Source organism: Neurospora hispaniola, assembly GCF_033458365.1.
Source record: "Neurospora hispaniola strain FGSC 10403 chromosome Unknown B0T23scaffold_1, whole genome shotgun sequence".
NCBI lineage: Eukaryota > Fungi > Ascomycota > Sordariomycetes > Sordariales > Sordariaceae > Neurospora > Neurospora hispaniola.
In genome coordinates, this window is record NW_026944406.1 from 5,455,541 (window position 1) to 5,483,345 (window position 27,805).

The following is a 27,805-nucleotide window of genomic DNA, read 5'->3' on the forward strand; positions in this document are numbered from 1 at the left end:
ATTGTTGTCCCTTTTCTTGCAGGGTCTTCCATCATTGTTCACCAGTGGACGGCTTTATTGGATCGTGAGGCTGTGTGAGCGGCCTGCTGGATGCTTCTTACATATAATCCTCAGACGTTACTTGCACCTTCCCAAACCTCGTAACCTTCCTCTGTTTGTTACAAATTTCTTTCTTTCTTTCTTCCTTCCCCATGTGCCGTACGAATGTTATGGCAACTAGGATCAGAGAATAATTGTTTTACTTGATCATTCTATCTACTTCCATTGCTACTCCCTACTTCCTTGGAATTGTCGATTACGAGCATTTCAGGGTTCCTTCTTATAGCAACGTCGAGGAAAGAGCAATCATCGACTTCGTATCAGCCCTGGTCGACATATCAAGGGAGCTACACTCGACTGCCCCCTTGTTCAAGTTTCACTTACATAAGGTCTGGAAGTCGATTCAGTCAGAGGCTTTTCTCCCTTTTGTTGCCAATCACTCACTCACTCACTCATCAACTCAACACCAATACTTCACTTCAACAATCATCTACACAACACTACGACGCAACAAACCGACCATGAAACCATCAATTCTTCTCACCCTAACGGCCACAGCCGCCACAACCTCGGCCTTCACCCTTCCCTTCAAGTTCCGGCGGGACACCGTTTCAACCGAGGCCTCTAACACCACCCCCAACCACCGGCTCCTCCACAGCCCACCCGCCAACGTGGTCGGTAACGCCAGAGGCCGCATCAAGGCCGCGTCCACCATCAATAACAGACCTTCATTCCTCCGCGCCGGCTCCTACCTGCCCTACCACCCACCGGCCGCTACGCCCGACCACCCGTACCAAAATCAAGACATGATCCAATCCGTCACGGGCTCCCTCATTATCCCCACCATCTCCATGCCCATTTCGGGTCCGACAGCCGGTAACTCAGTCGGGGAATACTCGGCTTCGCTCTGGGTTGGCATCGACGGAGCTTCGGCCACAGATAGCTTCACCCATCCCATCGCCAACGCGACCTGTAACCCCCTGGCTGCCTCCCTGCGTGCGGGAGTCGACATCTTTTGGGATGGCACCCTAGGCGGTCAACAGACTCCGTATGTCTGGGCGCAGTGGTATCCCGCTGAGCATGCCCGGGGGTTTTTGGATTTCAAGGCTTCTCCCGGTGACGAGCTGCGGTTTACAGTTACCACGGGACCGCACGGGAACTCGGGCGGCGGGGTGTTGGTGGAGAATTATGGTCCGCCGCAGAGCCCTAAAGGGGTGGATGGGAAAGTCAAGATACCGATTGCCACGGGTAGTTTGATCTGGAAGGATATGCCGCCTTTGTGCTCGGCGCAGGCGAGCTGGATTCTTGAAGATTTTCCGTTGCAGGAGAGGCCGGAGCTGCCAAGTGCGTTGGGAAATTTCACGGATGTGAGGTTTAGTGAGATGGGGTTTGCGACGTGGTTGGGAGGGAATTTCACGGGGGAGGATGTGCTGGGGAAGGACAAGTTGAAGTTGTTGGAGATTTATGATGCTGGACAGGGTGGGACTTTGGCGAGATGCAAGACGGATGGGGAAGGGGAGAAGAAGAGTGTGGTTTGTAGCAGGGTTGTTGAGGCTTAGGAGTGAAAGGCTTGAAGGTCTATTCTTGATAGACACGGGTAATTGGAGATGAGGAATGGATCTGTTAGAGAAGACGGGAGTGAGATTGTTCTTGCTCAGAAGAATGAGGAGGATAGAGGCAACTTAATGTTAATGAGTAGCAGATGTCGTAGTGAAAGGTGAACCTGGTTTGATCGATCGAGGTGTCTTGTTAATAGAATGGTTCCCGCTCGCCAACTTTTGGCTTGCTGTCTGGTCGCCCTCCCCCACCGAAGCTAGAAACCATCTGATGTCCCTCAACCAACCCCCCATCATCTCAGGTACTGTTTGATACTACTTCCTCAACCCGCCACCAAAAACGCTCCTCACCCTCCCCAACACGCCCGCAAACCACGGCGTAGCCTGTACGCTCGCAATAATCCTCACTGGCAACAACGCCTTGGTAATCGCATACGCCAGCGCCGCGTCCACCAAGACTCTATACTTTTCATCTCCACCACTCTGCCACTTTTTCATCATCAAAACCTGCTCTTTTTGTTTTCCTTCTTCTTCTTCTCCTCCTTTACCCACATCATCCCCATCCTTCCCTACTACCGCCTCCCGCTCACCTTCCTCCCCCTTTCCAAACCCAAAATACCCCTTCCTCTTAAACCACTTCTCAAACCCCTCCATCTTCCTCACCATCACCTCCGAATATCCAAGCTCCATCATCCACCCCATCACCCACTCTTCGAACCTCTTGCCGTATGACGCCGTTCCCCCCTCCTTGTCCTTATCCTTGTCCTTGTCCTCTTCATCCCCATCACCACCGCAATAGTGAAAAAGGTAAAAGAAACCTAGACCAGGGACGATAGCCGTGATCTCGTGTAGGATCAGAAAGGCCACCACGAAAGAAGAAGGGGAGGAGCGGAGGGAGGAGAGGTATGGGTGGAGAAAGCGGGGGAGGCGGGAGAGGAGGCGGGTGATGCTCGGGTTGGTGGTGGAGTCTTTGGAGTTCTTGGGGTTGGAAGGGTTTGGGTTGTTGGAGTGGGTGCTATTGTGGCGGGTTTGTTGCTGTTGTCGGTAGTGGTGGTGATACTGGTGAGAGCGGGGAGGGTGGTGGTGGTGGGATAGAGGCGTTGAGGTAGTTGAGGTTGAGAAGCGCGATTTTCTTGTGGATGCCCTTGTTGTTGATTTAGTTGGGATGAGCTGTGAGAAGACGAGCTCGTTTGCGTTTATCTGACACCGGGCCCCGAGATGCGGACGGCCGACGACGCCGAGGTTGAGGAGTTGTGGGCGTGGACGGAATGACATGTTGGGAATTTCAGAGCGATAATCGCTGGTTGAGAAAGGAGAGCTTCGTTGTGCCGAACAAAGTGCGCCAGGAAAAGGAGGCGAACACGGCGAGCCAGTATGCGGCCGGTGGTGAGGGAACGGATTGTTGTATTTTGTTCCGAAGTTGCGAGTTGTAACTGTGGTTAAACAGGTGAGCAACGCGAACAAGGTGAGTGTGTTCACCGGACGGGTGAATGACCAAGGTGAGCGACTATGCTACATATTGACCCTTAAAAGTTTGTTAGCGTGGTTCCTGCCCCACATACTTTCACAGGGGGGGTTGCAAGGCGGGACACGTCTATCTACGAGCTCTGATTGGCTGAATTTGCCTGATTTCAAAGTGAGAACGAGTAAACAGAGCACACACACACAAACCTTCTCTACTGGCTAAGGATCGCCTAAATCACCTAGAGCCCCCCTTACTACCTTCTATATTTTACTAGTTTTACTCCCTGCTACCCCCCTTGTTATCCCCCTGTTAAAATCCCATGTAAGTACCGAGCTAACGAACTTTCCAGGGGTGATGTGTACAACGGTTCATCCAATGTTCAGTCAGGGAAAAATTGGGAGATGCCCATATAGGCTTAGCGCCCCCCCCCCCCCCCCCCCCACGGCTAAGCGACCCCCACCTTGAGTTCTCAACCGCAAGGCATTTGACTCAGGTTGAGGGTAACTTTTCGGGGGGTTTTCCCCCAGCCCTACTTGTATATTGGTAACCTCAAATTGTTTTTGTTACCTCCCTTAGTTCACTTCGAGCATGTAGAAAAGGATGGTTGTGACGGTCTCGATCTTTTCCAGATTGTTTCAACATAACTTAAAATGGTGTATCTAGAACTGGCCACATTGGCAAAAAGCAAGAAAAAAAGGTATAAAACACCCGGGATCTACCATACATCTCTTGGCCCTCTCGCTCGCATCTGTCTAACTCTAGACTCTAATGTCGTTGATGATCGCAGGTAGTCATCCATATCCGACAGAAAACCTCAACATATCATCCTCACCCAAATCCTAATTCATTACTTTCCATCAAAACCCCTATCCTATATTCATAGACGGTTCGGTTCTAGTAAACCGTGGTATCATCGTCATATCATTTACCTCATCGATCATCACTCATCAAACCTGATTCCCTCCCGGCGGCTGACTATTTGCCACCACACTTCTTGACCTCCCCCGTCCGAACATACTTCCCATCGTCACTCTCCCCCTCCTCACAGACGCAGTCATGCTTCCATCGCGACTAGGTCTGCCAGCGGCGCTAACATCATCTCCCCTAGTGCCCCTACTAGACGTCTTGTCCAGCCTCTGATCTAGTTCCGATGCCATGTCGTTGTGGCGGTGACTCGCTTTCTCATCGTGATCATACTCCTCTTCCTCCTCGTCACGCTGTCTGATCGACGCCAAACGATGGATGCCATGCACCCCAAGCGGTTCAGGTCGTCGATTCATGTACACATCTTGGAAGTCGACGCCTGATTCCACAACCGTTGCGCGGCTGTCGGCGCGGTGGCGCCTGCGCAGGAAATCAGAAGGGGAAGAGGAGGGAGGTGGTGGGGAGAATTGGTGAAGTGGTGGTTGTTGGAATTGTTGCGGTCCGTTTTGACCGGGTTGGCCAGGCTGAGAATCGCCGCCGGGAACTTGAGACCAATACATAGGCATATTCTGCCTTCCACCAGGCGCCATGAGGCGCGGGCCCTGGATGCCCATGTCGTCCATCTGGTGCATCAGCTCGACGGCGAACTTGTTGTGCCTCGTAAGCCTCAACAGCTCGTTTTGGAAGTTGCTCTTGTGGAAGAAGATGATGTTCATGTTGATGGAGTAGACCTCATCGATGGTCCTCACTTCCGAGATGATGCGCGGAGCGTAGTCGCGCTGGTTCTTGATGCAGAAGTCGAGCATGCGGGCTTTCAGCTCCTCGATCTGCGCTTCCGTGGTGCCGAAGCGTAGGGTGAGGTTAACGGGGTCGGCCAGACCTTGACTGCGGCGCTGGTTGAGGATGAAGAGTGTGTTGAGGATCGAGTTGGGCGCTTGCACGACGTGGCCTTCCATTTTCTTGAATTCGGTATAGAGGAGTGAGACTTCGAGGACGTAGTAGTCGTCACCGCGCATCAGGGAGCCGGTGTTACCGTAGATGGTGACACGGTCGCCGACGTCGAAGGGGTGCTTGACAAAGACGAAGAGGATGGACTGTTCACTGTTAGCGTCTTTGCACCGGATTCGCTGTCTTGGGACAAACATACCTGAAGGAACTCCTGTGCTGTTGCCTGTAGCAACCAAGACAGACCCAGAATAACGGTGCCCGTCGAGGTCAATGCAGCAGCAGCCGAGTTGGAGATGATGCTGATAAACACGATGATGACAATCACGATAATGATGAACATAAAGACCTTGTCAAGTTTCTTGATGACCGAATCAAGATCCTTCAACGACGCAGCAATGGCCTTCTTCTCCAGGTGGATCTCGCTGCAGACCATCTCCAATTCTTCCATGGAGATATCGCCGTTGAAGTCCTTGTCGAAAATAGCAAAGCAGGCCTCGGCTTCCTCCTGGTTGGGAAAAGCGGGCAGGATGTCTTCCAGTGTAATGGTGTCTCTGCCAGGGCGGACAAAAGTACGGTAGAAGACGCGCGCCAGGGTGTAACTCGAGTTGGTCGAACGAAGCAGCTCCATGACGACCTTGCGGGGATGGTTTCCTTTCAGAATGCGCCTGCCTGTGATGTCGCCCGCAAACCGGTTGGCGGCGTTTCCAACCTTGTTCCAAGCTTGCCGCGCATTCGTCTTCATGGCTCTCATCGGGGTACGCATCCCGGGCGAATCGCCTTCAACCGAGGTTTGGTTCCAGACCGGATCCTGCGCCTCGAGACAAGTTTTGGCGTATGTGTACAGAGCGACGAGACACTCGACCTGCATGACATTTTCCTGAATGCGAAGGGAATAAGTCCGGCGGTGAAACGAGGAGGCAATCCACTGGATCAAGATCTTCTCGGCAAAATTCAATGTCGCGAGGATGAAGAAGGCGAGAATGATCTTGTAAACGATGGAGATCCAGGCAGAATCCTTGTCACGGGCATCTTCGCCCTGATCGATTCGGTGGTCCTTGAGGATCGGATTGTAGGTCACCACAACAACGAGCAACCAGATAAAACAGGCGGTAGGGAACTCGAGCTGACGTCCGATGTCCCTCCACTTCTTATGGTTGCTGGACCCCAACGTGTCGGCGATCCATGCTACCACATAGGGCATGGCACAGGTGATGACTCTTGTTCCCCATAGACTGAGCCAAACAACTTCCAACCAGATGCCGAACCAGAGGAGCCTGACTCCTCGGTCTTCACCGACATCCTGGTGCCTGTTGTATGCGAAAATATCCAGGAAGATGGGGATGAGGATAAGAATGGCTGGAGGGATCGAGTAGACGACGTAGCGCAGCACTCGTGGGAATTTTCTCAGTCGAGCCCACGTCCGGGTAAGCCATGTCGTTTTTGCTACCGTAGTAACGGCAGGGGTAGGCGTTGCACCGGCACCGGCAACTGTATCAAAGACGTCCTCAAGGTTCTCAGTGCTCCTGTTCCTGGATCTGGACCGCCTCGATTCGTCTTCCCGTGCTTGCCTGGACACCATGCGCTCAGCACGCATCAGCTCGAGATCGTCGTTTAGCCTGTTGGCTGCCTCCCTGTCGCCATGGCCAGAAGAGGCAGGGCTGAGGGCGCCAGAATCGGGAACGGCAAGATGGGAGTGGTCGATGCCGTTGGGGCTTTTATAATAATCTCCATCGCTGTCCATTGGAGTTGCAGCTTGGGACGGCACCCGGACGTGCAAGGTCGGTGGAGGATTCGCTTGCGACATCCTACGGGAGGGCGATGGACAGTCTTCAGACGGGGGCATTGTCAAACATTGAAGGGGCACGGGGCCCGGGCGTAGATATCAAACAGACGGGAGGAAGAAAGGGGGGCTACCCGTGACAGGAAAGCCGCAAAAAAATAAAAAAATAAAAAGAAATTAGCGGACCCTGAACTCTCAAAAAGGGCATCCGTGTAAGATGGGAAACCGGCAAGATCCAAGACGCCACTGTCAAGATCCAAGAACCCTTTGAAAATCCATTTCGTGTGCCACTAGAGCCACCTTGACACGTGTGGGGGGTTGGCGTTGCGTAGGTAGGGGGGGGGGGGGCCCTGGGCCTTGGGATCGGGACCGGGGACCCGTGAATCCATGACCGAGATGAGGAGGTTGACTTGCTTGGGTGTTGACGAAAGCGTTCGGAATCCCGGGGGAGTGGAGATAGATCGGCGGGTTGGCACAAAGGCGCGACCCACCGGCCAAGCGCGGGCAACAACAAGTCAGCGAGGAGCGATAAGAAAGTAAAGTGTGGGAGACGTGTTTCGCGTTGCCGGTTGAGACAGGTTGAACGGCAGGGACGGCATGAATGGCCGCCCGTGGCTACCGTGGATAGCTGCAGACGAAACAGTCAGATAGCAGCGGGGGCCCGGACGGCTTGCCTTGACGGCCTTTCACAAGAGTCCGGCCGTTTTCCCTTGTTAGTAAGCCGGTAGGGCGGGGGTGGAGGGGGAGATGAGCGGTGGTTGCTTTTTCCCTTTTTCGGCGGTGAGATGCGTGTTGTTTGTGTCCATTGTGTTGACAAGGAAGCGACATATCGGCGGCATCCTCTTCCGTTCAGCTTTGGAATGAAGTGAAGGAGCAACTTCCATGTGAAGAAGATGCCCTGATGCTGCTGAACCTCCACCGTTCCTGTTTCCCATTCCAGTATCTCCTGCATCTTAAAATGAAGCCAAGAACCCTGACTAAGTCTTTAATCAAAACAACGAAAGCCACCGGCATCCGTCACTCCGTTCCTAATCCCCATCCTTCACTCTATTTTTCGAATTATCGATTCGCAAGTGGCATTCAATCGTTGATCGGTCGTCCGTGGTTGGCGAGACAAGACCAACAGAATGTGCTATGACGTCACCCAACAGCACCATTCTGCGCGCGGTCCCTGTAAGGCACCTATTTGGCCCCATAAGAGGCCCCTACAAACCCACTGAGGTTCCACTGTTCCTTGCCGATCCTCCGCCCCCCCCGGCAGCCCGGTTCCCGAGATAGGTATCTTTATCTCACACCCTGGCACGCGCCTGGACCCCTAATGTCTGAATTGCCTCGGAAACTTTTGGGCCTAGCGGACGGGAGCCGATTGACGGTATAGAACGGGACGGTAGACGGGATGGAGGGACGTGCCGATGTCAGTTGTCAGATGTTAGTGTAGTTGTTGCTGGACGGGAAGTATGCAGGAACACATGTCCAACGCCATGCTTGGCTCGTCTGTCTCAACTGGCTGCGTCGTGATAGGAAAATGAGCTGGTTGCCATTATCAATTCCATTCCCAAAGGACTGACCGAAGATTTTTCATTATACTCCAAAATCACCCCACCCCGAGCCATCATATTTACCACCGCCGCCACCAGCTCCAGATACGCTTCCCCATCTACCCGAGCCAGGCCCGTTGCGACAGCTGAAGCTTGGCGGCGGAGTGATTTCGCTGTTCCTGCCAATGGTGCCGATACTGGCGACACTGGCAGCGCCCTCGCTTCCGGGACGAGTGTGATGACTGCTGATGATCGACACTCTGCAACTGTCTGCAATAGATGCCGTGTCCGCGTTGCTGGGGACTGGTGAAGGTGATGAAGTGCCGGTCAGGTTGGACACTTCGCTCTCCCTTCTGTCGTTCACCTGCTGTTGCTGTTGCTGTTGCTGCTGCACCTGATGATGATGCCATTGCTGCTGGTAGTAAGTAGACTCAGGCTCGTATTGAGGACCTCCGAGTTGGACTGTCGGGGTGAAAGCACGGGGGTCATGGCCAGACGCTGACCACGCGTCAAGTGGATTTGTGAGCCATGGATATCCTTGCACTTGTGTTTGATCAGGGTGCGATGGAGGAGGGCCCTGAAATGGTACCTGAGTATTCTGTGGTGGAAGTTGCCGTGGTGGAGAAGACACAGGAGGTTGTGACTGCGGAATGTTATTGCTCGCTGTGGGATAGCTATTTCCGACTGACTTTTGAAGCTTGTTCGAGGAGCTGGTCGTGTTACCAGTTCTCCTAAACTTTGAAAGTAACCCTCGCTTTTCCTTCACCAAAGGTGTTGAAGCTTCACTAGATAATCCACGAGCCTGGGGCATGTTTGGAGGAACGGGAGGAAGCGCTTTTGACGCCAAACCATCCATTTGGCCTGCAAAGGGAGCTATTGATTCTTGTTCCGGCCATGTGGATGCCCGTGCTTCCGACATTGGGCTGGGAATTTGTCGTGGTGGAGGAAAGGGTTGCGGAAGGCCCGAATTACTTAGGCTTGGTTGTGGCAGGACTCCAACACTGAACGATGGAAGCTGTTGGTTGTAGGAATGGGGCAATACGTAAGGTTCTGGGGTTCCTTGTTGTTGAAAGTGACCCAATGGAGTAAAGGGACCGCCTTGTTGCCCACTCCCCATTTTCGAGATTGGTATTCCGGCGGGCCCCTGAGACTCGGCCACAGGTTTTCTGCGGAAGGTTTGTTCCACCGCCGGAGGGCGGTATGGAGTGAATGCGGGCTGAAGATTGCCGATGGGAATCTTCTCAGGTCGCGGAGGCCCCGAGCCAGAATGAGAGTGTGGTGATTTATGCCAATCATCTTCAGGAACAGAAGAATCCCAGATAACAGTGGCAGGCAAAGCTTCGGTGGATTGTTCGCTTGGCATATGGCGTAGATGCATCCTCTCCTGACACCAAAGTACTGTTACGCCACAGTGATCAGACATCCCCATCTCTGTAGTAGGTTTCGCTTCATATTGACGAGAAACGGAGAAATCAGCAATTGCTCGTGACAACTCCTGCGCCAACATTGGAGCCGTTTGTTCTTCACAATCTTTCGCTGCCAGAGACGGCTGATCCACTCCTTGAACTTCAGTCTGGGAAGGGGCTTGGCTGATGTTCAACGGCTTTACTGACTGCCCGATACCAGGAAGAACTGGGTTCGCGTAGTCACTTAAGCTTCCCCTATGCGGTCTACTTGTCGACGCAAAGTTGGGCCCCATCTGCGGTTCCTCCTCGCTTGGAGCTGGTGGTGGTGGAGGTTGCTGGTCCTGTGGCTTTGGGGTTAGCAAAGACATCTCAGTCTTTGTCGAAAATCCGTTCCCCATAAAAGGCAGTGAAGGCAGGTCTGCAGGCAGAGTATTTGTCCTCGTGAATGCAGGCGGGGTATCCAGCTCATCCTTTTTGCTGATAAGAATCATAGATTGATGGCCATGTAGAGGCTTCACTGTCTGATTGTCTAACTCGGGGAGGTCGTACAGCGGCCTTTGAACAAAAGTTTTTGTAGTTGAAGAGGCTTGCTGGCCACAAGAAGGACTCTGTAAAGACATTGGGCGTCCGCGGGCGGGCTGGAGAATGGACGGTACCTGTTGGGTCTCCAACTTATCCGGCTGTTCCTTGGCTTTTGAGTTGGTCTCAGACTCTGTTTCGAACTCTGTTTTGTGTGGTTCTTTATCTAAAATTATCTGTCCCGGTGTCGCGTTAGCTGACGATACAGCTGGCACCTCAACCCGAGACGGCACTTGTCCTTGTATGGAATATCTGCGTGCGTGTGCAGGCGCAATATTTGAGGGAGGGGAGGCAAAATTGGCGCCCAAGATGAAGGGACTTGACTCCGTCCTCCGATCGAGATTCGGTCTTGATCCTGGATCCGCCTTTTGAGAGTTGGAGTCTTTTTCTGATTGTTCGCCAGAAGTGGCCTTCACGCTAGTGTTGTCGGATGATAGCTCGACGGGCGCATGCCGATCGGCATTCGCCAACTGTAGCTTCCGGATGGGCGCCTCATGACCTGGTAGTTCCGCTGCGGCAGGATGTTCTTCACGAGTCCTCGCGGTCGACTCGCCGTATAACTCTGCCACGAAACCAAGAGGAAAAGCTTGGTTTATCGGACGACCATCCAACATAGGAATCCCCGGGGAAAACGTTGATTTCTCTGCAACCGGGGCAGCGTCAACTTTCGCTGGCGTAGTCTGTTCATGGGTCGTCCCAGCGGTAGGTTGGCTATAGACAACCAGAGGAGTGGTTTCTGTACTCGTTACAGGAGAGATGTATGGTCTAGTTGACGGCTTGGTCGCTTTTGCTTCTGGTGTTGTGGGGTCAGTCACCGGTAACGCGGTCTCGTCTTCATCTTGCTCCGGACTGGTGTCATTGTACGCTCCAGGACCCATGAACATGAACCCGTCTGGCTGGAACCATGGCGGCGGATCATTGTAACTGGGCCCAGAGAAGTCTGTTGAAGCCGCAGTTGTGCTGATGTTAAAGGGAGGAGTACTAAGCAGTGACTCGCTTGTAGCACGCCCCTTCTTGAGTTTTTGGCTCATAAATTTGTCCTCGGGTGGCATAGGCCCGCCGAAATCGCCAACAAACTCGGGGAACTCATCGCCTGGTTTGGGAAAGGTGTATTGAACGAGCCCTGTAGGCTTAAATCGATATATCCAGCGACTAATGGCTCCATCATAGTCCATCTCCCAGTTCTCCGGAAGCGCTGCCATCTTGAAGTAGGCCGAGGGCACTAAAGAGTGTCAGTTGAGTGAATGATGGCAGCCCAATCAGGCTTGTTTTGAACGTAAAGACAGAAGTTAAACAGCTGACGCTTGCCTTGGCGAAAGGCAAAGGAGATCAATGCGCGCGAAGTCTCGATGGCATGGTCGCGCCGGCGGACGCGCCAAGGTAGGAGAAGCGGTGATATCAATGTTGTCGCGATTGAGCTGAGTCGAGAGGTAAGCTGAATGGAGGTCACATCGGGCTGTTAATGGCGATAGTTTGACCGGGGAGCGTATGCACTAACTGAGGCGCGGCTGAAGTGTTTCTTTTCCGTCTGTCCAATTGAGGACGCGCGGGGTCAAGGCATCTCCTCTGCCACCAACGGCCCCCAGCTTCACGATTCTTGCCCTGGCTCTCCCTCTGCGGTCTTGTTTTCACGCCGAGTGGGAGGAATATTTTGGACGACATTGGGACACGGGGTTGTCAGAGTCTTTTTGTCTTCCTTTTTCTGTTTTTTTTTTTTTTTTTTTTTTTCTTTTTTCTTTTTTTTCGGGTTTGGGAAGGGATCTCGCATTGGAAATTTCCGGCAATCAAGGAATGATACTTTCGAGAAGGAGCGAGATGCGTTGGGTGAAATTCGCAGAATGGAAAGAGCAGAGGAGACAAGACGCTTCACGGCCCAGGTTTGCTCCGAAGAACCGAAATCTCGTAATGGACACTGCAGATTCAACGTCATTACAACAGTTTTCACCCCTAACATAAACAAAATTCTCTTCTATTTCCTACCTACTTACACATGAGTAAAAACCATGATGCCTCCTGACGGCAACTTTGACTCCCTCTCAATCTGGGCTCAAGTGTGCTTTTGTTGCGGTTGTGCTTCTTCTCTTCGCCAGCAGACTGATAGGAATTGGTCATTCTTGTATCCAAGGCAGACTAGTTCATGCTGGTTCCCATCTCGTTATCAAATTCGTTCTTTCATCTCATCTTCTATCTCCGCCCGACTGACAAACATGGCGGTTGATGGCAGAACCCTGATGCTTTACCTTACCGATGTTTTCGCGTGTCTACTTCGTCTTGAGGTTTTCCAGTCCGCGAATCCCTTCCCTTCATTTCATTCTTGATCTCTGCTTCGGGTCTCTGCTTGATGCCCTAAACAAGATCCAAACCCAAGACTCCATCACGAACTTCATCACCAGCTATCTTCGTGAGCCACGAGAGGTTGCAAAATACACATCACACCTTCATCATCATGGCCTCACCTACCTGGGAGCCGCCGTCTACCGGCGTCGTCGCTTTAGACTCCGCTCGCAGGACACTCTCCGTTATTATCGCAGGTATCTCTCACCATCAAATCCCACAGTGTCACCCCTCAACACGCCCATACACACAAGGTGAAATCAAGCTGACACCAACCTCCAAAGACCATGCCACCGATATTCCCTACAGCGCTGAGGCCCTCCTTCGCCTCACAAAGCTTCTGCCCAGAAGCGTCACGACCCTCTACAACATGAACCAGGTCAATCAGGTAGCAGACCACTTTCTCATGCAATTTTTTAGAAGGCACTCAGCCAACATCGACGTCGCATGCGACCTGTACAACACCATTGCCGAGGACTTGAACAGACTACATATCAAAGAAGAGGTTTACCTCGCTATCTCGGCGCAGTACGGCCGCGTCTTGGTGAATGACAAAAGCAGAGACAAGAGACTGCTAAAAGTTCAGGGTGATGTTGAGTCGTTGTTGGAGATTATGCTGGAGATAGAGCGAGAAGATGAGCAGTTTTCCGGGGTGTAAGGGACCGCCGGCTCGTACAAGTGTATGTTCCTCGGGACTTGGTGTCATTGTAGGCAAGGTCTTTACCAGAGATGCTAACATGTTTACTTACTTCCAGGCGAACCCGACGTCTTCGTCAAGCTTGGGGCATCACGGTTTGGATTGACGAGCAGACGAAGATACCGAGGGACGAGTTGAGGCATCAGTGGTTTAACCGCGACAATTATTGTCAGCCGCCATCGTTGGTTGCTCAAGACCCTCGCCTGATGATGTTGGTCGAGTTGCGAAAGAATGGGGAGTTTGTTAGACACGCGTTCTCTGAGAAGGGGAGTGAGAGCTGGCCAAACGAACCTCGTGACATGTTGTCGCTTACGGGTTTCAGCTTCTAATTTCGTGGAAAAAAAAAATAGGAGGATCGCATATTACCGATATGGGAATGAGAAATGGGTGATCCAGGCCCAGTGTTGAGTTTAAAGCTTGATTTATCATTGCTGGGAAGTCATTGCTGTCTTACTAGCGTCTCTGATCTCGGGATTTTATGTGGCACTTACTCGGGAAGGGAAGCTATTGTTGAATTTCGACGTCAGTCGAGTACATAGGGATACAATGGGAAACAGAAACATTTTTGAGTGTACAATGTTCAAGGTCGAGTGTGGAAACTCGAGTCTTTTTGGTTCTACGCTGGGCGACGAGGTCAGCTCGCAATATTCACACACACGAGTTTGGTGAAAAAACTTGAGTTCGCTCACTCACATCGTCGTATCTCATATCTGGTGTCCACTGCTAGCTACAACCATAAGCCAAAGCCAAAAATATAAACGAACATTATCACGCTCCAAACCCCTCAATAACGAGACTCAACCAGATAGACCCTGCAAAGAAACCCAAGGACAGACAGCCAGCCAGCCTCCCACCATGTATTTTTTGCCCTTTCATACCAAACATAGATCTCAGGTCCATGTATGCAATGAGAACCAAAGGCCAACCCGCGTGTTTGTTCCATTAAACCTTCATCAATCAATCAATCCTTCAATCGTCTTGTGTCATGTCATGTAATATCATTTCCGGTGCTAGACGAGGGTACCTTGGAAAAGGAGATGGGTCTCAGGGATGTGTCAAAGAAGAAAAAAAGGTCGGCGACCCAACGAGCAAGTCCGTGCCGTCTTTTTGCATGCTACCCACATGGACGGAACGGTAGCGAGACGTCAGTCAGTCGGTTCAGAAAGGGAGAACCAGTGAGTCAGAGACTACCACCAATCTCGATACCCTCTTCTTCCAAAAATCCGTTTTCTCGGTACGGACTCGGCTCGGTGTTGTCGAGGGATGGGGTGTTTAGTTGCTGTATCTGTGGGCAAGGGGGTGAATGTGTGTGTAATGGGCTGATGTGAGGAATGCCCGCGACTTTTACTCCCGTTGCTTTCGTTTGCTGGCTGGTGAACCGGTGTCACTCTCGTTACCGCTGCTGCTGCTGCTTCTGCCGCCGCTGTTGTTGCTGAGGGGGTTAGAATAAAGTTGGATCCAGGGCCTGAATCAGGGGGCCAGCGGCACGGCGGGGTCGGGGCTGAATGGTTCGTATTCGGTAGGTCTAGTGACCACTCGATACTCCCACAAGTCAGCCAATCCAAGCCAGCTATCATGCAACATACCTATGGATGAGAGCTACCTGATTGCCGCTTTGGTTACCGATGTTCAAGCAGTAGTGTATGTTGAACGCAGCTGTGCTGGATTCTTTGCTGGCGGGTTGTTGTAGTGTCGGAGCATTGAGATTTTAGATCGGTCTGTACCTTGATCACTGGACTCTTCCGGTACTTCCTTCCTTCCTTGGCAGTACCGGCTATACCCGGCGGCACCGAACTACCCCCGCTGCTCCCAACGGACAGGGCAGAGAGGCAAAGTCAGTAGATGATAAGTGCTGATGGGTAGCATTTGCCGTGATGTGCCGCAATACCACACCCATCCGACCCGATCTGCAAGCAGATCTATACCGAAATCAGTTATCATAGCGACTGTGACACGAGAGTCTTCCCGATTCTCGACCGGGGAGGATACTTCGTGAGGCCGAACGTGATGAAAGGTAGAAGGGGTGTGTTGCTGTCTGTGACCGTGATATCCCACCAACGAGAAGAGCAAGAATGCGCTGAGACAACCGAGCTTCTGGACTTCTTCCCTCTTGGTGGGTATTCCTAATATCGACTGATGGGGGGACTTTCGCGTGCGGGATAGATGTGTGTTCTGATTGTATTTCCTCGTTTGGCCAGCCCCGCAGCAGTGGGCGTCAATATGTTCGGTGCGCGGTAGAATTACCGGGACCTCCCAACGGCGGATTCGTTCCTTCGTCTTCCGTTTGGTGCTACCCGAAGGTTTTCCTTACTCTTTGCTTCGTGTCATCACTTTCAGCTCCAATACCATGGTCATGTCAAAGACGCCCAACAAGCCGTCAAAGTGGGATGGATATGTGAGTGTGATATATGCCCTTAGGCTGTCTTTCCAAACATATGATACCCTCTGTTGGCGCTCAACTCATGGTACGCGTACAAATCCAGATCAAATCCAGTGCTGCTCATTGCCATACTTGTTGGTAGCGGCGGATTCTGGTAAGTCAGGTTGCTGGCAGTTGAATAACCAACATCCTTGAATTGAGAGGCTTTGAGTGCCTCATATTCGGCCTGGAGCGCAGCGTAAGCCTGGCCAAGGGCATTGTTGTGTTGTTTGGCCTCATTGAGCATCTGCTCGAGGTCCTTTATCCGTTGGTCCTTGCGTTCACGATAAGCTCTTTGGGAAGCGCGATTTTGGGCTCTTCGACGCTGTTGATAGGCATTAGGTTAAGTTTGTCCTGACAGCCATTGTTCACACTGATCTGAGCGGGAACGACACAAGATCCATCACATACCGACAGGACAGACGGGGGTGCATTCTTATACCGGTTCTCTCGCTTTCTTTTGGGCTTCTGCTCATGGGTCGGTTGCTGCGAAGACTCATCTTCCGACTCCAGGCCTTGATAGGTGCCGGCATATATGTTGGGGTCCATTAGGGAAGCCACATCGTACTGCCACGCCACTGTTAGTCTCCCAAAAATCACGCACGGGCGTTGTATATACTCACTGGTGAGCTGTCTGAGCTTTGAGATCCCGAAGAGTGTACGTCCAGATATTGATCAGATTCCGCATACATGTACCGAAAAGAACTCTCAGACGTCGGCATATCGACCAAGTGGTTGAAGTCCTCCATTACACAATGCTGTTGGCTCGAAACAGGGTATTGTTGAGAAGATTTTGACATCTATGTTACGATGGAAAAGGCTTGAGATACGCCTCCCGATCTTGTTGAACAAATAGAAGGAGGGTCAAGTATCGAGCGTTGCTGAATATAGAGTGGATTTTGACGCCTGGTGTGTGAGGACCTCAAGACCCGTTTGCCATTCGAAATTCCCAGGGGCCCCGTTGTTATATACCAATCCGAAGGAACGAGTATTTCCTGACTCCAAGCTGCGCCGGGCAGCTTATTACCCAATGCGGATGGCCCGTTGAAAGCAGTGACGGCAAGGCAAGACAATGTGGTCCAGCCATCCTACGAAGTCCCCGAAAACCGTAGAAGACTGTCTTTTAAGCAGCGCCTAATGAAGAAGTCCACAATTTAGCCCAAATTTATGGCCTCAACTGTGTGCATTTCGGTCCACGATGGAGATAATTCGGTGTATACATCTCGATGTCATAATGCAGGTGGGTAACTTTTGCGTGTAACGCCAATAGTGAAGAGAGCTGACAGGGGTGTATGTAGGGAACTCGCATCTACACCACTGCGGGAGACGCTTCTGGTGTAAAAAGAACTCTCAAGTGCCATGGAAGTTTGCTTTTGGTACAGAATGAGCTTCAAGTTTAACAGTAAGCAGTGTACAGGCGTCTGGCTTGGGGTGGCCAGCTTGCCCAACCCAAGACTCCAAGAAGTGCAAGGTATCATAAGCGAAGTTTGACAAGTGTTGAGCGTCTCCTTTGCCTAATCAGGAAGCTAAGGTGTGACTTTGAGAGGTAGCTTCGAAGATATAACGGTTGTCGACGGTCATCCTGGGTCAATATCAACACTGGATGGATGTTCAACATCATCATATCCAATATGTGCTCCGCTGCCGTACGGCCCTGCCGAAGACGGCCGGTTTGAGCCTCTCTCTGCTGTACCACCACACGCTCACGTCGCTGGATGGGTGCGGAACCCTAGGCAACTGAATTCTTCCTTCAACCAAGGACCCCCAATTTGACTTGACTGGAATGAGGTAAGGCCGGACTTCAACGATGCAAGCGCAAACGGTGCCATTAGTGAACCATTCGTTGGGCTTTATGCCAAGCCCGAACACTATAGGTGGCGGAGGTTGCATCTAATGAGGCAAGTACGGACACTGTGGAAATGGTGTGAAACCATTGGGTAACTTCTCTAGGTGAAGCACGGTGGTGCTCTTAGACGATGGACCTCACTGTAGTTCGCTGTAGGTACGATTTCCCGATTCCACACGTGGATCGATGGGAGCTCTCGCCTCGACCCCGAGGTGTTCTCGGCTTCATCGCCTCCATGATCTAGCACCAGATAGCTGGGCTTCTCGCTACTTTCATGCTCAAAAAGGAAGACCGTCAACGTCTGTATGATGAGCCGATCTTGGAACTTGAACAGAACTGTGACAAAGCCAATTATCATGGGTCTGGGCCGATGCAGATGTGTCTTGGTGACGGTAGACATCTTTGGTCGAGGAAATCTTGCTTAGGATATTGTCGTGGCACCAGTTCCCCCACAGCTTCAGCCCTACAGCAGCGATGCTTGTCAGATGCGTTGAAGACAGAGCTAGAAGGTCAGGTTAAGGAAAAGCGGTAACGTTTCCTGTGCCTCTCTGCGTGATGAATGCGTGTGATCACCAATGACCAGTGCGTCAAACGGCAATTCCGTACCGTCTTCTCATCCCGAAGTGATCCAATGATAAGTGAGAATCTTTGGTACGTCCCGGTTGCACATAGCAATAGTATTACCGGATGGTAGTTTGGGCGAAAACGAGCCGTCGGTTGTCATTGCCCAGTCTAGGGTATCTGGTCACGTCCCTTGCTGACCCAGAGGATTTCCAGAAATAAATCTGCATAGTCGTCAAACAGTCTCGTATTCTCGCTTCTCCAAAGGATCCAGGTGTAGTCGGCTTGATAACCAAAACTGGCCTAGATACAACACTGCGGGATACTAAAGGGTATCATTTCGTTTCTGACAGCATGCAATATCTGTGGGCGATGGGTTTCGAGACAGGAAAATCTAGCCCCGGACACGCCACGAGCATGGGATGGACGCCCCCCAAGAGCCACCGATAACCCCATCTCAGGCAGCCTCATTCTTTGTAATTCTATTCGCCAATCCCTTGATTTTCCATCTCACCATTGCACTTAAGGATGACACTGCGGCAGAGGTGGGCGGCCATGTGTCTGTCATCCGCATTCTCTGCGGCGGCAGCCGAAGTGCGGATCTTGGGCCGTCGTGGCCGTGCGGTTGCAGGTGAATTAATCGTGGGTGGCCCATGGAACGTATGTAGCACAGTATTCATTGTAAGTATTGAGTTACCGAGAGGATGTCTCCGGATTTTTTTTCACATTCGAAAGGAATAAGCTCAGAGATGAGAGAGGGTAATAACATCCAGGTCTGAAGCCGACGAGATCGACATACAGGGTTGGACTAGCCATGGAGTTGCTTGCTCTTCCGCCCAAGTACAGTATGATTGGATGTTGGTCCGGTTGAAGCGTGTTGAGAAGGGGTATCGTGAGTATCACAGTAGCTTACTTCCTTACTCAAGTGCGCTTCTCGAGTATCGTGGCGTCTTTGAGCTATGTCTTTGAATCCAAGTAAAACGTTACACAGCGCACAATGGTGGATGTAAGCGAGGTGACGATTGGACATGACGATGGCTGCTAAGCGAGGAACGTACTGATGGAGGATACGGTGATGTCTGTACATCTAGTGCAAGGTACATGATCTGTTCGTTGAAGAAGCTCCACATCGGAGTGCCCTGTTGAACCACTTGACCAGGAAGAAAAGCGACTGCCTAAACTTTATCTGTCGTACTTGAGACCTGATGCTTGACGATGAGAAAGAGTGGCTTCAGCATCCCGGATGTTTGGCGCGGCAGCATGTGGCTTCAAGATGAGAAGGAACCTTGACGTACAACCCCTATGATAGATCACAATAAGGTTCAAATGCTGATAAGGGCCGGGAAACGCCAGACTTGTAGCGAGAGGACCACTTAGAGTCTTGGTCTTCACCTTAAGTGAAAGATGAGCATGCCGTGATCCAACTGCATCAAAGAATACTCGGTCAGCCGAGTATCTGGATGTGAATTATGGCTCTTTATCTGGCCATATACCACAAAAGTTCCTTTCTGGAAGCAAGCCTGCCGCAGCGCTGGGGGTATATCCTTTAATTGCGTAATTCAAGCTCGATGATGAACGAGTGATGACAACCTATCTTTTCGGGCACTTCACGTGACTGTAATCCTTTCAAGGAGTTGTCGCTGTTGGGCCCGGGTGAGACAGTCGTTGCATTGGAGGAGATGTGACCAGCACTTCGGGAGGAGTGTAGATGTCTGTCCATTCAAGGAAAAAAACAAGAGAACCACCGGCAGGCGGATATTTGGGAGTGATTCCGCGGGGGGCTGGCAAGGCTGTCGATGTCGCACATATCCACATCATGCGGGCTGCTCTAGGCACCTCGAAAAGCCAAATACGATCAGAGCTTGTGACGGTGCGGCCCTAGACGAAAATGGCTCGGTAAAAGCAGGCCACAACGAGAACTTCAACATCGAATAGCGCTGAAATATCATGGCGAATTTTCTGAGGCATCCATCAGTTTCACGAATCGTCCTGAAAATATCTGATCACCGAACAACTCCGAGAGACACAAAATGGAAGCGTCTGATGATTTGCCTTTTCCGATTTCGTCAACTGGTACATAGGTGAGTGACACTAGGGTCAGACGCTCGAGCCGTCGGCATGCGCACCCTATGTGTGCTAGTTTGTATTCCATTGAGTTTCCCACCATTGGAGGGCTGTATCCGGAGGACGCCACTGATCCTACCCTACTCGCAACCCAACATGTAAACTGGCTGATGCCTTGGAACATAGCGGTGAAGCTAACAATTGTCGAGTTCGAGGAACGGCGCATCGAAAAAATAACTTGGATTTTTGGCTGGTGATAGAGGATAGCGTTGCCAAGAATCTTCCCCTTATACAGTCTTGAGATGGAGATCCGACGCGCCTACGCCAGCACCACGAAAACCTGATCCTTGATGACAGGAAGGTTTTGAACGCGACATAACGAATACGCCATGATCGCATATTTCAGGATTTTGATTCGGATCCAACTATCCTAGCTGAAGGTGGGTGCATGTGCCAGTGGACTGTGGTGCGGTGCGTATCTCCGTGGAATACCAGGGCGGCAGCGTCTGCGATGCAGGTTCCCTGACATCAATGAGCTGGTGAAGACGCTGATCCTCTTTTGCGGTTGAACAGTGGCACATTGAATCCAGGACTCCACTACGACGACGTCGACAGCGCCCGCAAGCCGTCCTCGGCTTGGGTCACGCCCTCTTCAAACTCGAGGCTCCTGCTCATCTCAATGGCTTTTTCGAACAGACGACGAGCCTCAGTGACATTTCCGGTCAGACGGGCAATGCTGGCCAGGTTGCACAATGAGGTAGCGCAAGCCTGGTCGCATTCGGGGGTCCGATCATCACCCTTTGGCTCATTGGCGTGTTGTCGAGCGTTCTTTGCCCAGCGCTTTGCTGCCTCGAGATACGCAGTTCTTTTCTGGGCTGGTGTTGCGGAAGCCACTTCTTCACCCATCAGGGTATCCACTTGGCTTTGACCAGCAGGCATTATAGGGTGCTGCGCAAAGCAAGCGGCAATGTTGTTCACTGAAGGAAATTGTCAGCTTAGTTGTGCGCAAATATCCGCCACCGAGGATAATGCGTGATGGAAACTTACTGATAGTAGCGCTGTGGCATTGGTGTTGAGACAACCGAAGGGCTTGGAAGAAGAGCGGCAGAGCCAGGTGGAATTGCGACTTGGCCTCGTAGCTATGTCCCAAAGCTGCAATATTCAAAATTAGCGGGTTGTGGACAGGTTGAGAGTGTGAAACGAGGCAAGAAAACTGAGAACACTCACATTCCAAGGCACCGCCAATTTCCTCTGAACTCATCCACCTGCCTTCTCCCTCCTTGAGGCCCTCGACAGTTCGTCTACGAAGCTCGTTGAGAGCGGTTTCGACGGCCCAGATCAGGCGTTCGTGGGCCTCCTCGGGCTTAGCGAGGTAGAAGGAGTAGAGGTTGGCAAGCTTGACATTGATTCCAACAGCCTTACCAAGAATGCGAGTCCGCCTGCCCCAGATGGTCTCGGGAGTTTCCTGCTGCTTGGGCTCTTCAGCGGTGGCAGGCTGGCCAGTTGGATCCTGGGGCACCACAGGAGGTAGTAGCGATGGCGGGATCTTTCCTCCTTCCTTGACGCTCTTCTCCATAAGGTCAACCCAGCGCTTGCAGTCGCCCGAGAGATTTTCCAGCACCTTGACTGCGTTGTCGTAGCTCCCAATCTTCTCGAGCCAAGCCGCAAGCTCGATCTTGATGCCCATGACTTCGTCAGAGAAGGTATCGAGGTGGAGTTCATCACACAGCTCAAGAGCCTGCTTCCAGTACTTGAGAGCCATCTGCTGGTCGGGATTGTAGTTGCTGTAGTACAATGCCCGGCGCAGAGCTTTTGCAATGGGAGGGGGGTATTTGGTGAACTGCTCTGAGTAGAAGTAGGTGAAGTAAACCCGAATGATGTACACCATGACAACAGCAAGTGCAGCAAGCCTGGATAACGATTAGCATCTTGAAGAGGACAGGAATTGGCTCATGCATATTCTTACAAGACCAGAGCAAAGACCAGCTCTTCGGGGTTCTGACGAAGCATAGTCTTGAAGGTACCATTTCGGAAATTCCTCTTGAGACCACGGAGGTTTTCCACAGCAGCCCCAAGTATGAGACGAGGGATCTGCGAAAGGGGAACGGGCTGGGGTTGAGGCGAGAACTTCTTGTTGGTGTTGTTCTTGTCTACCAACGTCCTCGATGTTGTTTGAAGGGAGCGACATCGTGGAGAAGTCATGGAGCGATGGGCGACGAGAGAGCGAGCATTGTGTATTTGGCCGTGCCTGATGAGCTCAAGACGCAGGAGAAGAGGGGATCCAGATGGTGAGCCGCGAAGGGATCCAGAAGCAGAAAGACGTGCGAGGGACATGGCTGCGGTCCTCAAAGGTAGAGACGGGAGGCGTGCTGTGACAGGGACTGGACGGGCAGTGGGTTGTCCTCAAGTTCCTTCCTGGGCGCTGACTGGAGCAGCGATATGCAAATGGGAGACGAGGAATGTCAATTAAAGCATTAGCCAAAGTACAAGATAGCGACCAGAAGAAATCTCAAAGACGCTTAGAGCAATTCAAATTCCTCATGCGCAAATTGGTCGAGATGTTGGACGTGGTCTTTTTCGAGGTGACGTTGAAAAAGATGCATGGATGTCGTTTGAAGCTCTGGGAGCTCATTCCATGCCCTGCTTGAGTGCTTGGCGACCTGGCGGACTGCTGTGGACTTTCCCCCGCAGTGTGGTAGCATGGGGAGACTCTGGGGGTCCACCCTTAGGTCTCCAACAGCCGTCGCCAACTGCAAGTCATCTCCTTCCAACCCCTGTCCCTGCCTGTCCGCTTGTTCCTGCCGTTGCCGTTCCGAGGTTTAAGAACCCCCCGGTCCGCCAGCGGCGTTCCAAGCTTGGCGCTTGTGGCCGAGTTCAGTTGACGCCGTCACCAAGAATTGCGTGCGACTGAGATTCAGATTGCTCTTTCCAAGAATCAACACCGTTCAGCGTTTTAGTACACAATCGTCAAGCTCTTGCCATTTCTTCACAGGTATGTTCACTTGAACTTCCAGCTCAGGGTAATTGCGATTTGCCGTTCATGAGGTGTGGATGGGCTTATCACCGATGATGCCTTCCGGTTGACTGGTCCTCTTTCCATTTTGAAACGACTGCGTGAGCAATGAATGGTTTTTACGATACATGTCACTGACGACAAAATCCAGTAACAACGAAAGATTTTACCATATTATCCTCACAATGTCCGGAAAGTTTGAGCCCAAGGTTCCTGTTCAGTTGAACCCTCCTAAGGACGACCCTATTTCCGTTGAGGAGTTGGCCAAGGCGAACGGTAAGTAAGACCTCACTCATCCACCCGGCCGTAGAGGTTCTCTTCACTTTTTATTCTTTCTCAGACAATGACACTGACAACACTCTTTACCTCAGGTGCTGATGGTGGAAAGTGTTACGTTGCCATCAAGGGTATCGTCTACGACGTAACGGGCAACAAAGCGTACCAGCCTGGGGGCTCTTATCACGGTATTTCTTTTACATCCAATCTTCTTGCGCCCCCCTTTTGAAATCTCGGTACCACCTCATCACGACATATCTCTTTTTGTCTACAAGTCACGCCGGTTAAAACATACCTTCCACGGCGAAAGCAAAGTCAAACGATATCATTGCTCACTCATCGCTAACACCTGTCATGCTCTAGTATTCGCTGGCAAGGACGCCTCGCGCGCTCTCGGCAAGACTTCGACCAAGGCCGAGGATGTCAGGCCAGACTGGCAAGATCTTGATGACAAGGACAAGTCGACGCTTAACGACTGGATCACCTTCTTCTCCAAGCGCTACAATGTAGTGGGCAAGGTCGAGGGCGCAACTAACATGGAGTAAGAACCACGTCTGGATATATTAATACATGTTTCGGTTTTGCTCAAGTCATCCTTTTCTGAAGTTTCACCTTCTCACTCGCCAGCACTATTAGCTCGATACCCTCTTCAGGTTACCCTGGCTCAAAGCTGTGAACTACCTTCAGCTAGAAGTAAAGATTCGGCTTCAAGCTGTAGCTCACATTATGTCAATCGACAACCGTCCCAATTTCATTCTGGCGATGCTTTTCATAACCCCGGCCAAAGCCGCCATTTTTTCCCGCAAAGCCTACAAGTCTCCCATGAAGCCCGTCACAATGCTGCATACATCAATTCACATGTTTAATGTCATGATGATTAGCTCAGTTCAGTTGATGCTACCATTTGTTCGTTCAATCCAATCCACTCAAACTCCTACACAACAAGTTGCTTCTTTCCGCCACAGTCGCTGAACAACAATCGATGAGTCCCTTTTCTTGCGCGCGTCCTTGCATGAACAAATTAATTTCCCGTCTCGTGGTGCCACGCCCAGCCGGCAACTAGTGGTGGACGCCAAAGGAATTTCCCGCTGTCAAAATCCTAGTGTAGGTCACACAGGTGTGCCCCCTTCCGCTTTCTCGTGCGTCGCCAGCCTTTGCTATTCTCACGGATTTGCGGTAGGAGGCGGTTCTATTTCGAATTCCTTGTGGGAAAATTCTCCGGTCGTGCTTCAGGCTTTTAGGGGAACGGGATCATAGTCTTACCTAGGTGTCCTCCGTCTCCTAACTTACCTACCAACATTCCCTATGCTTCATTAATGCAGCGTCCCTTTGATTAGAAGAAACCGAAAAGGGACTCTATTCTGATACCTTGCAACTACAAAACACCATATATCTATAAATTGATCATAGCATCGTGTCCAACCAAGCAGTCGTATGACCTCCCAACGGCCGGGACGTTTCAATGCACCCACCCAGACCGTGGCGGCGCTGTAATATACTGTACTGTACTTCCAACACCACAAGAGTGATCCTGTGTAGCAAGGAGCTCTTTCGCAAAAACCAAGTATCATCAGATTGATTTTAATCTTGCCCCCATCTCAATATTATCCTAGCTGGAAAAGCGCAGTATTCCTCTCTTCTTCTGCTTCTTCTTCTTCTTCTTCTTCTTCTTCTTCTTCTCTCTCACATCATCAAATGAACCGGACAAAAAAGTTTTTTTACATTCAACGTAGCGAATACGGGAAAATCCTTCCATAGGTATATACAATCACGTCACACACAAATTCGCAACTGAACCCTTGCCTGCTGGTCGTAGGGAACAGACGGGAGCAGTAGTACTATCAACATCTAGTGGCTTCCCCGACCTTTCTTGTGACGAATCTCACTGCGATTTCAGTGATGTCGGAAAATCTTATTTCCCTCTGATCCCCCTCACCCCTCGCTTTTTTTTTTTTTTTTTTTTTTTTTTTTTAAGAAAGAAAGAAATCCACTTGCGCAACTGAATCCAATTTGATTTCATAACTTAGTCTACAGCGTGTTCATTAAATTCCCTTCTACTCATATCAGTGTACCACCCATTGACAGTCCCCAAATGGTATCTCGTCTCCCAACCATCATCGTAATGACTGGCACATGATTCCTCATAAACATTTCTCATGTCCCCCCCCCCCTTTCAACCTCCTTACTAAATACTCACAAATAGCCACCCCATCCATTTCACGTACCTCTAGTACTGCTGATACTGCTCTTGATACCCCTGCTGTCCCTGGCCTTGCTGCCCTTGGTCGTTTCCCATGTGCATACCTTGCGCCGCCGCTGTTGCCGCCGCTTGTGCCCTGTTCACACACTCGCTGCACGGATACGTCTGGTCCCAGACATCCCGGAGCTTCTTGACGTAATGACACTCCTTGTAGGGATCGTTGCGCGCGCGGTGGCAGTAGGCTTTGAGACGGAACGTGGAGTGTCCACAGGTGAAGACGAATTCGTCAAAGTCGCACATCTTTTTTGTTTGGGGGCTCAGGTTGAGTAGTTGTGGTGATGTGGTGGTAGTGGTAGTAGTAGTAAAGTGGTTTGCCTTTAGCTGGGGGTAACGATTAGCTTTAGTCTGTTGTGAAGTATCTAGCTAGCTAGTTGCTTGGGGAGACGCGTTATTTGAATTACCTGTTGTATATAGTGTGCTAGCGCCTGTGAAGTGTCGTTATAGGTTGTGGGTGATGTGAATCTTGAGGTTGTGATTCTAGCAGGAATCTTTGATCTGGAGGTCTAAGTGTGTGCTGATAGAACTGATCAGACGTTGCAGAGGTGAGCACCACGGGGGATCTTTATACTTAGATTCGGCAGGCTTGTATACAGACCTAGGCACAGTCTCGCAAGCTGCCAGAATGGAGGTAATCATGGCCATTGTGCACAACGTGCGCAGGGTATATCGAATGTGTAGACAAACATCTCTGTGCGAACATTCGCCTTGATCCCAGAACAATTATTGCTCATGCCAAGTCATTAGCAGCCAGACAGCGTGGATCTGTGATGTTGGTCGTTCATTTGAGAAAAGAAGAAAAGGGGGAATATCGAGTAGGTTCAGCCCCGTGGGTGATAGATCATATATTTGTCTTGTTGTTGTCAAGCTGGCGGTCATAACGATTCGGCAGAGCCTTTGCTGTGGCTTGACGACAATGGCGCTTGTTCATTGATAGTACGTTGCAAGAAGACAGCCCAGGCGGCATAGTATGATTCACTGCAAGCGAAGCACATCGCGTCTTACAAAACAGTGGTCAACACCTGCAGCTGTACAAGACAAACATTTGTTTGGTACGTGGGGGTTGAATCAGCTTCCCGAAATGTCAAGCTACGTTCTCAGATTCGAGTGTCCAGTGGAGATCGGTGCATGTCGTTGGTTCTTTGAGCGATCTGAGGCCATGACATGCAAGACATCGTCACAAGTACGAACGGCTTTTTGCCATTAGCGGAAGATCAAGCGTCCATAGCAAGGGATACGGTCGGTTGGTCGTAATTCAGCCCCTCCGGCCCTCGTATCAACCAGTAAAGGAATAACCACGTCGCCCAGATTGCCCCGTATCTCTTGCGACTGCTCGTTTGGAGCTCAAGTCTGGCCATCACATCAACCAACCGCTTTGGTACATAAGGCTTGCACTCGGAACCATCGTATATATACCCGGTGACGGCCCTGTCCGCCGGCCCGCTGCGGTTGGCGCTTGGGAAGATCGTGGACAAGCCATCGGAACCGAGGATCATGGTGAGGATGTCAGGACTCCCTGTGATGAGCAAACAAGTACGCTGCAGCCAATCATTGAAGGGTGAATTGGGTGCATTCGAGCGACTACGCTCCTGATTTGTATGTCACCTGCGTGAAGCTGTGTGCTAAGACCACCGGGGATGTTCCGAGAATGCTGAAGCTGACGGCGGCTCCACGGACCGGGTAGCTGGTGTCCCCGTTGACAGGCAGCAGAGTAGTAGCAAACATTGTCTGAGAGCGGTTTAGTGGTAAGTCCCCTTCTGGAAGAGGAAGTCCGGGGTCTTGCGGATTGTGGTTTGGGGTATGGTGTGCAGCAGGTCTGACAGCTGGTCCAGGTTACACAGCAGCAGCTTGGTGAGTATCATCCAATTCCACCAGAGAAGAGACGAAGAAACCGATGCACGTATCCGTCTCGAAGAAAGAAGTCCGACATGCCCTGTCCCAGCACCTGCATCGATGACTTGTGATGCCAGAGCTGTTCGTCACGCAAGTAGCTTGCTGGCTCGCGTGAACTTGTGGTTTGGTTCTTGATTCGAGGTAGGTAAAGGGGGCTTAACAAGGACTATTTGACAAGCTGATGTGTGGTTTCGTCATCTCTGGCGTCGT

The 27,805-nt window shown here is 51.3% G+C and overlaps 9 protein-coding genes across 9 annotated transcripts; 3 read left to right on the plus strand and 6 right to left on the minus strand.

Moving 5' to 3' along the window:
• Window positions 1-390: 390 nt before the first annotated feature.
• Window positions 391-1,754, plus strand: B0T23DRAFT_35635 (concanavalin A-like lectin/glucanase domain-containing protein). Its single transcript, XM_062836174.1, has one exon. The coding sequence runs from the start codon at window positions 561-563 to the stop codon at window positions 1,596-1,598; it is 1,038 nt and encodes a 345-aa protein (XP_062697758.1). The 5' UTR covers window positions 391-560; the 3' UTR covers window positions 1,599-1,754.
• Window positions 1,755-1,910: 156 nt separating this feature from the next.
• On the minus strand, window positions 1,911-6,673 carry B0T23DRAFT_425504 (uncharacterized protein; the record flags this gene model as incomplete). Its single annotated transcript, XM_062839917.1, has 3 exons — window positions 1,911-2,630; window positions 4,107-5,078; window positions 5,132-6,673. 3 exons carry the CDS (start codon window positions 6,671-6,673, stop codon window positions 1,911-1,913), a joined length of 3,234 nt encoding a protein of 1,077 aa, XP_062697759.1.
• Window positions 6,674-7,978: 1,305 nt separating this feature from the next.
• Window positions 7,979-11,863, minus strand: B0T23DRAFT_35656 (uncharacterized protein). Its single transcript, XM_062836177.1, has 2 exons — window positions 11,734-11,863; window positions 7,979-11,670 (listed from the first exon to the last, which is right to left on the minus strand). The coding sequence occupies exon 2, from the start codon at window positions 11,435-11,437 to the stop codon at window positions 8,294-8,296; it is 3,144 nt and encodes a 1,047-aa protein (XP_062697760.1). The 5' UTR covers window positions 11,438-11,670; window positions 11,734-11,863; the 3' UTR covers window positions 7,979-8,293.
• Window positions 11,864-12,681: 818 nt separating this feature from the next.
• B0T23DRAFT_435532 (uncharacterized protein) lies at window positions 12,682-13,823 on the plus strand (the record flags this gene model as incomplete). The annotated part of the gene is made up of 3 exons (XM_062840534.1): window positions 12,682-12,766; window positions 12,824-13,223; window positions 13,286-13,823. The coding sequence occupies 3 exons, from the start codon at window positions 12,682-12,684 to the stop codon at window positions 13,593-13,595; spliced, it is 795 nt and encodes a 264-aa protein (XP_062697761.1). The 3' UTR covers window positions 13,596-13,823.
• Window positions 13,824-15,680: 1,857 nt separating this feature from the next.
• B0T23DRAFT_307828 (uncharacterized protein) lies at window positions 15,681-16,434 on the minus strand (the record flags this gene model as incomplete). The annotated part of the gene is made up of 3 exons (XM_062834439.1): window positions 15,681-16,010; window positions 16,097-16,252; window positions 16,309-16,434. 3 exons carry the CDS (start codon window positions 16,432-16,434, stop codon window positions 15,681-15,683), a joined length of 612 nt encoding a protein of 203 aa, XP_062697762.1.
• A 4,133-nt stretch (window positions 16,435-20,567) lies between these two features.
• On the minus strand, window positions 20,568-22,577 carry B0T23DRAFT_35684 (uncharacterized protein). Its single transcript, XM_062836184.1, has 4 exons — window positions 22,123-22,577; window positions 21,384-22,066; window positions 21,204-21,308; window positions 20,568-21,133 (listed from the first exon to the last, which is right to left on the minus strand). The coding sequence occupies exons 1-4, from the start codon at window positions 22,488-22,490 to the stop codon at window positions 20,754-20,756; spliced, it is 1,536 nt and encodes a 511-aa protein (XP_062697763.1). The 5' UTR covers window positions 22,491-22,577; the 3' UTR covers window positions 20,568-20,753.
• Window positions 22,578-22,942: 365 nt separating this feature from the next.
• On the plus strand, window positions 22,943-24,304 carry B0T23DRAFT_371596 (cytochrome b5). The gene is made up of 4 exons (XM_062836658.1): window positions 22,943-23,148; window positions 23,321-23,445; window positions 23,541-23,633; window positions 23,809-24,304. The coding sequence occupies exons 2-4, from the start codon at window positions 23,355-23,357 to the stop codon at window positions 23,988-23,990; spliced, it is 366 nt and encodes a 121-aa protein (XP_062697764.1). The 5' UTR covers window positions 22,943-23,148; window positions 23,321-23,354; the 3' UTR covers window positions 23,991-24,304.
• Window positions 24,305-25,441: 1,137 nt separating this feature from the next.
• Window positions 25,442-26,296, minus strand: B0T23DRAFT_371597 (uncharacterized protein). The gene is made up of 3 exons (XM_062836659.1): window positions 26,274-26,296; window positions 26,107-26,219; window positions 25,442-26,020 (listed from the first exon to the last, which is right to left on the minus strand). The coding sequence occupies exon 3, from the start codon at window positions 25,943-25,945 to the stop codon at window positions 25,673-25,675; it is 273 nt and encodes a 90-aa protein (XP_062697765.1). The 5' UTR covers window positions 25,946-26,020; window positions 26,107-26,219; window positions 26,274-26,296; the 3' UTR covers window positions 25,442-25,672.
• A 335-nt stretch (window positions 26,297-26,631) lies between these two features.
• On the minus strand, window positions 26,632-27,350 carry B0T23DRAFT_35865 (uncharacterized protein). Its single transcript, XM_062836207.1, has one exon. It carries the CDS (start codon window positions 27,196-27,198, stop codon window positions 26,917-26,919), a length of 282 nt encoding a protein of 93 aa, XP_062697766.1. The 5' UTR covers window positions 27,199-27,350; the 3' UTR covers window positions 26,632-26,916.
• Between the last annotated feature and the right edge of the window lie 455 nt (window positions 27,351-27,805).